The sequence below is a fragment of the Mercurialis annua genome, linkage group LG3, assembly GCF_937616625.2.
Source record: "Mercurialis annua linkage group LG3, ddMerAnnu1.2, whole genome shotgun sequence".
NCBI classification, from domain to species: Eukaryota; Viridiplantae; Streptophyta; class Magnoliopsida; order Malpighiales; family Euphorbiaceae; genus Mercurialis; species Mercurialis annua.
In genome coordinates this window covers 17183499-17195675 of record NC_065572.1, presented here as the reverse complement: position 1 = coordinate 17195675, position 12177 = coordinate 17183499, and the positions used below count along the sequence as shown (strand labels likewise).

General features: G+C 36.8%; 1 protein-coding gene across 3 annotated transcripts; it reads left to right on the top strand.

The window, feature by feature from the left end:
* Positions 1-8077: 8077 nt before the first annotated feature.
* LOC126673677 (probable methyltransferase PMT9) lies at positions 8078-11908 on the top strand. 3 transcript variants are annotated; one of them, XR_008790344.1, is made up of 8 exons: positions 8078-8531; positions 8613-8777; positions 8877-9059; positions 9152-9746; positions 9866-9978; positions 10086-10306; positions 10887-11343; positions 11426-11908. XR_008790344.1 is itself a non-coding variant. In XM_050367911.2 (8 exons), the coding sequence occupies exons 1-7, from the start codon at positions 8313-8315 to the stop codon at positions 11200-11202; spliced, it is 1812 nt and encodes a 603-aa protein (XP_050223868.1). In that variant the 5' UTR covers positions 8078-8312; the 3' UTR covers positions 11203-11215; positions 11426-11908. The 3 variants fall into 3 exon arrangements, 2 of the variants coding, with proteins under 2 accessions (XP_050223868.1, XP_050223866.1); XM_050367911.2 differs by having other exon boundaries at positions 10887-11215; XM_050367909.2 differs by having other exon boundaries at positions 10887-11215; positions 11382-11908.
* Positions 11909-12177: the final 269 nt, after the last annotated feature.

The window sequence follows — 12177 nt, the reverse complement described above, 5'->3', positions numbered from 1 at the left end:
CCATCCGGATTATGTTAACACATCCTCTAGAATCAGGACCAACCCCCACTTTGTGCACAGAGGCGGAGGCAACTCCGGTAGACAGGTTAGGGGCCGACACACAGGCATAGTCATTAGGGAACCTAGCGTTCCGCATTAGGCACCTCCAGGTATCAGCGATTTATATGCTTTGTATATTGGTGTTAATATGTTTGCATTGCTATGTATATGTTTGTTGCATTGCATAATAGAATATCAGTGTTAGGATATGCCCATAGGATAATACCTCAGGTAATGAGAACCTATAGGAAGCGATGATAATAAACACGCGACTAATAAAAGAACCCATAAACATAATTTACAAACACAATAATGTAATAAACATACATCACATAATTATCGCGAACGTGATTCCTATATTACGTTCCAGAAGCTGTAAAGTAAAAGGATAGATTAATGAAGAGGGAGTTGATGCGAAACATCAGTACCTGTGGTATATGACATGATACATGGTATCGAAGAAGTGGATGTAGTGATTACAGCAATAGAAAAATTTGAATTGAATTGAGTTATCAGAGATACGGAAAAAGAAGTGATGTGACAGAGGTATAGTCAGAAAAACAACAGTAAGTGACAGCAATACAAAAATTTGAAATATACCCAATAAGTATAAAGAAAGCTGTTAATAGTCGCAGAGTGTACAATCTAGAGTAAACTTACGATTTTATGAAAACTTTGAAAGTATTTATGATTTTCAAGGTACAATTGTGCTCAGACATCGTATATGATATTGCATAATCACGATAGGAATGCATAAGAAAATGATTTAATGTAGATCATGCATCATATCTTTATAATAATGTAGAAAAATGCGATTTTGAGCAACTCTTTGGTGATGAGAGGTGTCATCACTCTGAGCTACAATTGTATTAACGATTTCAAACGATTTATGAAAAGTGATTTAAAAGAGCTGGCCAGCCAAAGAATGTTTTGAAATCTTTTGTTTGATAAGTGAACTCAGATGTGAAACTCTGCGACGAATAATAAAAGATTCTTAATAAATAAGAATAAAATTGTAAAAGAAACCCCAATAACAGAATAAAGCCATGTTAACGATTAATTGCAACAAAGCTAGTGGAGCTAAAGGAGAATATGAATAAGGAGTTATCGCCGGAGAGCATACGCAGTTAAGATGTGATGCGCTGGCAATATTTAAGGATACAGTATTTATCCTCATGATAGGATAAAGGATGAAATGACAGAGTCATGTTAGATGAAAGAAACGTAGCGAATCGAGGGACATATTGGAGGAAAGAAATTAAAAGTATGAAGAACAAGAAGATAGTAATATGAACGGTGATCATCAAGTAATATTTTAAGGATATGTAACCTTATCAATGTCAGCATTAGAGGATATAAAGAATCACATTAAAAAGGAAGTAAGGGATACGAACGACGAAGCAGATGATATTGTAAGATGTAAAGGTTCAAAGTTAGATAGATCAAGGGATAATGATGCTAATTAACTGATATTAAGTGAAGTCACTAATATCAGCATTAAGAGTTATAAGTTGCGTTAACAGAAAGGAGAAAAGTTAAGTTGTAGAATTTTAGTATGAAGAGGAAGGCCACACGTATAGATACATGTATCAGTAAACTTAAGGATGGTGTAAAACATGAAAGAAAGTATAATGGAAAAACTCATATACTCTCGAAATTTATTAAAATGATTAGAGAAATGGAAAATTCTAGAAATATGTCAAAAGGATTATCATAATAGAACAGTAATAATGGAGCTATTATAAACTGAGGAAAGATGTAATAGATACAGTAAGTAAAGGATAAGGTGATACTTTATTGCTATTGAACGGAAAGGAGTGAACTGCATCTAAGAAGCCACGATGTCATAAGAACGAGAGGTGGTATTAGTATAAAGAGATCAAGTTATTTAAAGACAATTAGAACCATGTTATAAGTGCTAAAGAAGCATAAGGAGTATAGGACAACAATATCAAAACTATTCCCTAATTTTGGGAGTTACAAATAAGATAATACCAGAAAGAGTGAGAATAAGGTCGTGGAATTACTCGAAAGTAAAAAGCAGAAGTGTAAAATAAAGAAGAGAAAGTTGTTTATACGGTAAGAATGAACAACGGTAAAGAAGGTAATGGAAACCTATAGAATCGTTGGATTTAGAATAATGTGAGTACAAAAGTAGATAAAATATCAAAGATCTATTGAATCAGTTAAAGGTTAAAGATAAGAAAGAAGTTAAGCGAAGGCTAATTAACAAGAAGGATTCTCGAAATAGTTAAATGTTAAAGAAACATATGAGATTCTTATGAGGTCATCATGAATAAGGAACGGTGACGTAAAGGAAAGACAACTTTGACTGGAAAGTCAATAAGAGACTCGAGACGTACCTCAAAAGAATAATTAGAGGGAAGTGAAGAGGATAAGAATACGAGTAGTATTAGTAAACAAAGGCAACTGTACAAACCATACGATTGAAAGTAACGTGAAATGAAACGTTTAAGACAATGGTAAAGGACGAAGGATCACGACAACAAGTTCGCGATAGCTTGAAGAAGAAAAGGAAGAAGAAATTGAAGATAGTAAAAGATGTATCAGACTCAACTATGTTAAGAAACAGCCAATGTTATAGACAAAGTACAAGTTGAAAAAGATTGGTTAATGAGGAACGAAGTGTCAGATAACGGTAGAGAGAAGTAAGAAACGACGATAACCAGTTAAGGAAGAAAGGTGACAACGTCAGATGATAATAAAGATTAAAAGCCGTAGATTGTGATTATAAAGGAGAATACTCATAGAAGTATAAATAAAGTAAGTACGTCAGTAAGGATGGAGTCGATACGTTGTGACTATTCACGCATAAAAGAGATAAGTAGCGACCCGATGATGACTAAGAATGGAATAATGGATTTGGAGATCATTAAATAATGACTAGTGACAACCATGTAATAAGGACACAAATATCTCAATATCGAGATGCGTTAAAACCATACTACTTCATAAGGGCAACATATGAACAAGAATAGCAATAAGAAGATTCTTCGTTATGCAACGACAAGAGGCTATTGTGAGCAATTTAGATAATCGATTAATGATAAGTATGAAGTCACAGCTATATGCGGGAAGTTAAAAAGTGAAAGTAAAAGAAGAAACTACCACTGACTCGCAAGAATGAACATCGAAGGCGGTGTAAGAACAGTTATAAGGTCCCAACAAGTTTTATGGAAATTCGAGGACGAATTTTTTATAAGGGGAGAAGAATGTAATACCCAAAAAGATTTAATTATCTAATTGGACCACGTGTCTAGTTTGGACTCGCCAGAGAGGCGTTATCGGAAAGTTTTCCGATAAAATTTAGATAAATAAATTCTAGTAGGTCAGTTTTGGAAAAGATTAATGCGGAAATTTTATTATTATATTTCAATCCTAAAGTTAGAATTGGAATTAAAAGGAAAAATGTCAAGAAAAGCCCAAATAAAGTACAAGGACCAAAGTGGTAATTTAGCCACTTTGTGTCGAAAATGGAAATTTTAGATTTTGACGGGAAAATATTAATATCGAGTTTCGTATTATTTATTGGAGATAAATAATACGTATAAGTCATAATTAAAGTGTTAATTGATTTAGCTATGGACTAATACAAAAGAAAAGTTTGAAAGATAAGTTGTAACAAAGAAAGAAAAGAAGGATCAAAGCAGACTTTTAACCTTAATATATAAGGTTTGGGATATGAATTGAAGATCAGAGAAAGAAGAATCCAGAAACAAAGAAAATCCACCGATCACGATCGTTTCGCCGCCCTTTCGCCGTTCGACGTCCGATTCAAGTGATTTTTGCGGCTATTTCTTCAGAATCGAGAGCTCTATCCGTTCTTAGCTTCGTTTCAAGGTAATATCTTGAGAATTGATGTCAAATTTGAATAGAAGATGGCTGTTTTTGTATTTAAGTTAAGGATTTGGAATTTTGACGATTTTAGCTTGATTTTAGCGTTTATAGAGAAACCACGATACGGGTTTTGTCGGAAATGATGTTTAGAGGGTGTCGAAAGTGATAGGTATCGGCGAGACGCCCGGAAAGTGTATTTTCCGGGGCGGTGTGCGGACCCACACCGTGGATTTTCCGGGGCGGTGTGCGGACTTACACCGTAGTGTGCGGACGCACACCATCGTGTGCGATTGCACACTGGTGTGCGAACGCACACCCAAGGTGTGGGAACGCACACTGGTGTGCGGACGCACACCCATAGTGTGCGGACGCACACCCATAGTGTGCGGACGCACACCCATAGTGTGCGGACGCACACCCATAGTGTGCGAACGCACAATGCCTTTGCGCGCCCGCATAGTGGGTCCATATGGACCAAAATGGGCTTTTTGCCCAAATCAAATGGGATTTTTATATTCTTGGATATTAGACCCTAAAAACGATTAAAGACCCCGATAATTTAAAAAGTGAGGTTTTAGCTCGACGTTTTACGTGAGCTACGATAATGGAAAACGTTAAGGATGTTATACGTTTCTCGAATACGAGAATTAGGGTTCGATATATCGTGAATACGATAAAGGAATATCGAGTTCACGAATAACATTAAGAATGAAACAAAACCTTAGAATTTGAAAGTATTACACGTATAAAAACACGAGATTAATACCTGACTATCAAACGTTAATTATTATGTATCAGACGTGTCAACGAGCAGAGAGGTCAGTAGACGTGGGATAGTAAGGGCATATCATTTCATCGACCGCGTCTTTAATTGGATTGCGGTTTCTGTGAGTTGCACTTTACTTTCGTGTATTATATATTAAAGTTATTTTATATATATGTATATTGTTTATACGCATCGCATTATATATGATTGATTGAAATGTTATATGTTTTATTAAGTCTTTATATACGAGAACTAGTATGCGATCCGAAGAAACTAGCTACCTATTGGGTGTCAATAGGCTGTGTGATCACCAGTATCGAGTCAGTCTATTGTGTTTGCATATAATACATGATTGATACACGTATGATATGAAATGGCACGATATGAATATGCAACGAATCCGATACGAGTGAGCACTCGGCTACGGTGTAGTATGGAGTCCCCGTATCTAGTGAGTTGGACTCACACTTTGGGAATAAGAGATAGGTCGCGATCGACGAGGCAGAGTGTGAACACTCCCGGGTCGGACCATCTAGATCAGTATGATTTGATTATTCGAAAGTTGTGTCGCATACTAGGATATTAGTTTCGAAGGGATCAAATACATGTTTATATGTATTACTTTTATATTATTGTTTTATTGAATTGCGATGCTATGTTTTTATATTAATACCGTTAGTAAAATGCAACCTCACTCAGTATTTTCCCAAATACTGACCCCTAACCTTTGTTGTCTTCAGGTGCTTAGTGTGTGGACTTAGCTAGAAGCCAATTTTGAAGTCCAGAAGTCAGTTGTGTATGTATAGTTTCTGACTTCTGTGAATGTTGCAGTAGTGGTCCCGCGTTGACAGAGTCGTAGCCTAGACAACAGTACATTTTGAGTGTACAAATTACTTGCTGTCTTGTTTATATGTTTTTGATAGGCTACAGGTAGTATGTTTTGTTCACTGCCCCAGATGTCGGTGATATGTTTTATTACACTAACTTTTGTATATAGTACCGCGAGGCCAGTTCGTACAGGGTACGGTAACTAGAGCCCGCGAGGTTAACAGAACAGTTAGTGTAAATATTTGTGTATATATGTTATGTATATTTGCTTATGTTGTGTTGTGTTATTTGTTTATTATTTGCGAAAAATTAATAGTGATTTGAGGCTTGCTACGGGTTCCGGAGCTACTACTCCCGTTCCCTAGCACCAGTTGCGGCTCAATATTTTGGGTCGTGACAACAAGACCTCCGGATGACAACTCCAAACTCAGCTGTCTAAAAACACGCCAAATCCCCCCTCCCCCTTTCTTCCTACACTATCGATAGTAAACGAACCATCAAAGTTCAAAACACTTTGTAACGCTGCTACTCTCACACCCGTAATCATCGTTTCACACAAGAACAGAAAAGAAGGCTGAAGCCTCCTGGCCATGTTTTTTAGGAACCTTATTATACGCGGGCTAGCCATCCCACGACAGTTCCAATCGATGCAACTCATTCCTTCGGGCCGACCTTATTAACAAGGTCCTCCGGTCTGTAGCTTTTAGGGTCCACAATTATCAAGTCCGTTACTGAAAAATTTGGCCCACTTTCATTCTGTCCACTAGTTTGGCCCAAGTTTGATCTCTTCCTTTTCGGGTCCAATGCCAGCTCCTCATTCAGCTCACTCAATTTAATTTCAAATGCTTTTTTTGTATTGATTTGAACGTAACTTTTTGCTTCTCTAATCTCCAACTCAACTGGCTTTCCCCAAAATATCTCATACTCATTCAATTTTGATTTTTGAAAATCAAAATTCTATTTAGAAATCTCCAACGACAAATTCTCCACCCGCTTCCCACTCAAGGTCTCCACCTCCTCGCCGCCACTGTTATCACCATCCTCTATCGGACATGTGTCTGAGTTCCTCAACCACTTATTCATCGTATTCACTAGTCATTTCTTCATTACAAATCTCATATATGAATCATATGGTAACTGCTCCTTCAGTATCGGGTTATCAAAATATTTAGAACAAAATTTCTCCGAATGCCCCATGATTCCACAAAAGAGAACAGAACATAGGGACTCTTTCATACTGAAAATCAATCCAGCTCCATGCATTCACACTTGTCTTCAACTCCATTGCATCTTCAACGGCTTACAAACATCAATTTTAACCCGAATTCTCAAACTACTTCCTCCAGCCGAGTTAGTTTGTTTCTTATCATGACTAACAAACTTTCCTAGGAAGTTTCCGACATCTTCACCTAGTTTTTAATAGCTAAACCCAATGGGATTTCAAGGAACATGTACCCACAACTCCACATCCCATAACTCCACATTCTTCACCGTTTCGCCCACTACCAACTGCCGACATAAGAATAAGTGAAATTCAAATGTCCACGGGCCATCATCTAACACCCTCCTCAAGTCAAGTTCATGATAAATTTGGAACAAAAAAAATTGGAGAAGCCTCCATGATACGAAATCCTCTCACCGGTTTTCATATCGGAGGTAAAACAAATTTAACAGCTTCACAATTTACAGTTTTATCAGTAAGGAACCTCCCTACCAAACACCACCTGAACTCTTCACTATCATCCGCCGGCTCAATCCCCGAAATATCCAAACCTCCTTCCTCCTCCTCCTCTTCCACCTGAAGCCTCAAACTAAACCTACTCCCACTCCTCCTCTATTAATGAGAACAGAAAAAATCACAGGTAAAACTAGCACGGAAAACCCTAAAAAATTGACTTCAAAAGCTTTACGTACAAGAATCAATCTAAATCATGCATTGGTTATACTCTAACCAATACAATCTCATAGTAGGGGAACAATATTTTGAGGTTAGTGAGATCTATTTCAAGTGGCTATAGCTCTGCAGTGCATTTATGAGGTTTCAGTTTCGAGTTTTGATGGGACCAGTTGTTGTTAAGGTTATATTTCAGTTTAATTTAATTTAAGGCAGAAGTTATAAAAAAAACCCTCGACTTTTTCTCAAAAGTACAGATCAGCCCTTTTACTTTTTTAGGCACAATTAAGCCCTCTTGTTTTTAAAATTAAACAATTAAACCCTTGTTATTTTAAAATCGAACAAATAAACTCTTTTGGTTTATTTTTGTGACACTTACCCCCTTAAATTTTTCGGTAAATATTTTAAACATTAAAATTATTTTGAACTTTTTTCCTATATGATTATGAGAGACATGTCAGTTATTAACGAGTGTTTCTAATGGTGTTGAACAAAAGGGGTTATTTGTTCTTTTAGAAAACAAAGAGGGTTTAATTATACCAAAAAAAATAAAAAGGCCGATCTATAATTTTGTAAAAACTACGAGGGTTTTTTTTTTTTTACCTTTTGCCTTAATTTAATAATTGAAAAATCTTACTACTAACAAAAGAAATGAGTGGAGACTGAACTGGTAGTGCGTAAACTGAAAGACAAGAGACACGAATCGCACCACTATTCGCACAAAATGAACAAAATCCAAAATGAACCAATCATGTTCGACCATTTCTCTGCCAACATAGACGCAACCACACCCGATAACGCAGTGTCTCACTAAACTCTCTTTGAATCCCGCGGAAAAGCCTGTCCGATTAATCAGCTGCTTAGGGTTTTAGTTTGAGCACCATCACCAAGTCGGATCTCTTACAAAAATCCGATTCATCAAAAGAAATGAAGCAAAAACCGGATCAGATTCGAACATCAAAGCTGCTCACCTATCTTTTAATCGCACTCATCATCTGTCTCGCTCTCATTTGTTTATACTACGGATCCGCCGTCGCTCCGGCGCTCTCTCGACCCGACCGCTTCTCTTTTTCTAACGAAGGATCCGACCCGGCTGATATTGATGATGATGACCTGTTTCAAGAGCTCGTTCCGCAGAGCATACCTGTACGATTGTTTTTTTTTTCATTTCTTATATTTATTGTTAAAATTACTGTTTGGTAATTGTGAAAATGACTGTAATTACAGATCTGTGATATGAATTACTCGGAGTTGATACCTTGTTTGGATAGAAATCTTCATTATCACCTCAAATTGAAGCTCAACTTGACCTTAATGGAGCATTATGAAAGGCATTGCCCGCCTGCTGACCGCCGTTTTAATTGTCTGATTCCCCCTCCCCTTGGTTACAAGGTAACTCATCCTCTGCTTCTACTTGTTTTTAGCATGGAGTGGATTGTTTTTCGGTTTTTTGTTTTGATTCGGACGTAATGTACTTTGTTAGAATTCCAGATTCCTATAAGATGGCCTGAGAGTAGAGATGAGGTGTGGAAGATTAATATTCCGCATACGCATCTTGCGCAAGAGAAATCTGATCAGAATTGGATGGTGGTTAATGGTGATAAAATTAATTTTCCTGGCGGTGGTACTCATTTTCATTATGGTGCTGATAAGTACATTGCTTCTCTTGCTAGGGTAATCTCTATATTATGATTCTATATTTTTCTCCGTCTTTAGTTTTTCTATTCCTTCTTATTAGAGCTTATAATTGAAATCATTTTGTGTAGATGCTTAAGTTCCCGAATGATAAACTTTACAATGATGGGAAGGTTAGGAACGTCCTTGATGTTGGTTGTGGGGTGGCGAGTTTTGGAGCTTATCTTCTTGCCCATGACATTATAGCTATGTCCCTTGCACCTAATGATGTACATGAGAATCAGATACAGTTTGCATTGGAAAGAGGGATTCCATCAACTCTTGGTGTACTAGGAACGAAAAGACTTCCTTATCCAAGTAGAGCTTTTGAACTCGCTCATTGTTCCAGATGTCGGATTGATTGGCTCCAGAGAGATGGAATTCTCTTACTAGAACTTGACAGATTATTGAGACCAGGAGGGTACTTTGCATATTCTTCTCCTGAAGCTTATGCACATGATCCAGAAAATCAAAGGATTGGAAATGCTATGCATGATCTTTTTAAAAGAATGTGTTGGAGGGTTGCTGCAAGGAAAGACCAGACTGTGATATGGCAAAAGTCCACCAGTAATAGCTGCTTCTTGAAAAGAGATCCGGGGGCTCAACCCCCTTTATGCAGTTCTGATGATGACCCAGATGCAACTTGGAATGTGCACATGAAATCATGCATCTCTCCATACTCAAAAAGTAAGCAGTTCACGAACTAATATCTACACTTAAAGCACATTAAGAGTTTCTGCTTTTTCCCATCTTTTGGTAGGATTTCTTCTCTTCCTAAGTTTCTGCAACTTGCTGCTTCATTTCAGAGGTGCACAAAGAGAGAGGAAGCGGACTAGTTCCTTGGCCTAAGAGGCTAATTGAGGCACCTCCTCGCTTGGAAGAGATTGGCATCAGTCCTGAAGAATTTCATGAGGACACTGTATGTTTCTAGAATCATAACAGCTTAGATAATAATTTTATATGGTCAGTGTAATTCCTCTTCCTACTTCCTATTTTAATGGCCTCTAAACTGCTTATTTGATTCAGAAAATATGGCAATTTAGAGTGAGCGAGTACTGGAAGCAGATGAAATCTGTTGTACGGAGGAGCTACTTTAGAAATGTCATGGATATGAACTCAAACCTTGGGGGGTTTGGTGCTGCTCTCAAAGACATAGATGTATGGGTGATGAATGTTGCTCCAGTCAACCAGTCTGCTAGATTGAAAATTGTTTATGACCGTGGCTTAATCGGAACAGTTCATGACTGGTATGCTAATTATCCCCTGGCTGCCCTTAGACCGTTACTTGATATTTTTGACATTTGCATTTTGATCGATTATTTCTCAGATTTTTGTGCACCAGTTATCTTAAGATTATAATGATAGCATATTTTGTACTAAAGGCAATAAATTGTAAATGTCATAAGAAGGATCCTAATGTTGATCCTTGAAGTAAAAAACATCTATTGCAAAATGGGATAGTTAGTTAAGATGATGGACAACTGCAATAATGAGGAAAAAGCAAAATATGTTTCTTCCAACATGTTCTGTAAAAGTAAGGGATCTGAAGTTCGGCTTGTGGAAGTACTTGAGTAATCTGATTTCCAGTTTGGCTCATGGAATGACTTTTTTGATTTGGTGAATTAGCACTTAGCAGATTGACTATTTTTTATTTCTCCTTCCCTGTTGCTGTCTCAATGCTATTATGTTTCTTCCAGTAATTGATTGCATAAGTTGTTCTGCATAATCACTTATTCGTGATTCAGAACTTCCCTTGGAATTTAGCAGTACTCTGTGAATGGTAGTACTTGTATATTATTTTGAGTTACATCTGATGCACTTTTGTAGGTGTGAAGCATTTTCTACATATCCACGCACTTTTGATCTTCTTCACGCCTGGGAAGTGTTTACCGAGATTGAGGAGCGGGGGTGTAGCTCAGAAGATCTGTTAACTGAGATTGATCGGATACTGAGACCCCAAGGATTTGTCATTATAAGAGACAAACCCTCTATTATAAACCATATCCGCAAATTTTTGCCTGCCTTAAGGTGGGATCATTGGTTATCCGAAGTTGAACCAAGGAGTGATGCTCTTTCCGTGAATGAAGAGCGAGTTTTGATTGTGAGAAAGAAGTTATGGAGTGGAGAAGTTTCAACCATGTAGACGTTATAGCAAGGTGTATATTTTTTCTATTATGTTTGTTTACTGATGTGACATTCTTTTCTTTCCCTAAAAAGTAAATAATGTGTTTTACCTGCATGGTTTACGATGGGTTGAATTAGCCAACGACAAGTTATGAATATGGTACCATTCTCTGAATGCTAACTTTTTCTTTTTCTCAGTAATTGAAGGGGAAATGATTAATATAAATGCTACATATTTCAAGTCCTTGAAGGTACGACACTGCAATTTTGGAGCTCTAAGCCGCAGGTGATGCTAATTGGAAATTCAGACTAGTCTTCAGATCTCCCAGTGACGGCAAGATTCTCCCTACTGCAATATCAGGTCTACAATATTGTAGGCAATTGTTATATATGTGAAGCAAATACATGAGATACGAGTTTGAAGACCATTTCTTCTGAAGAAAAGGAGTAAAACAGGAAGTAATATTACTAAGGATTGGTTGGATCATGAATAAAATATGGATTCTGTCTAGGTAAGAATTTCTCACTAAGGATGTTTTTCCGTAATTTTCCGTATTTATTGGAATGTAATTGTTTAGACCCTGATGGCACCTCACAGCTAATCATTTGAAATAGTTAGATTTCTTCTCTTGGAGTCTTTTTGTAGCAAAGACGGTTTGTAGGTAAAAAAGTAAACTTAAATATTGCCATAATTTGTGGATTTTATACAATTTACTTCAGCGTGATCCATTATGTATATGATTATTCTTTGATTCGCATCATCAAAATGGATTCGATCTTATTAATATGATCACTAAAACATGGTCATCAAGGTGTTTTTTTTTTAAAAAATTGGCCTTTTGACTTATTGGGGTGTGCTAGAGGTTTTAGATCAATGAATTGGAATGACTCGATTGATTTATCTATCTTTTTTATATATATAATAAATCTTATTTTTGTGATTTTGGTTCATAAATTAAGCCATTGTTAGGATTTTAAAGAACCTAAAAATAAA

Coding starts and splice junctions, on each gene's coding strand:
- LOC126673677 (XM_050367911.2), top strand. CDS start 8,313: ATGAAGCAAAAACCGGATCAGATTCGAACATCAAAGCTGCTCACCTAT. Junction 8,778..8,876: donor CCCCTCCCCTTGGTTACAAG/GTAACTCATCCT, acceptor TTAGAATTCCAG/ATTCCTATAAGATGGCCTGA. Junction 9,979..10,085: donor AAGAATTTCATGAGGACACT/GTATGTTTCTAG, acceptor TATTTGATTCAG/AAAATATGGCAATTTAGAGT.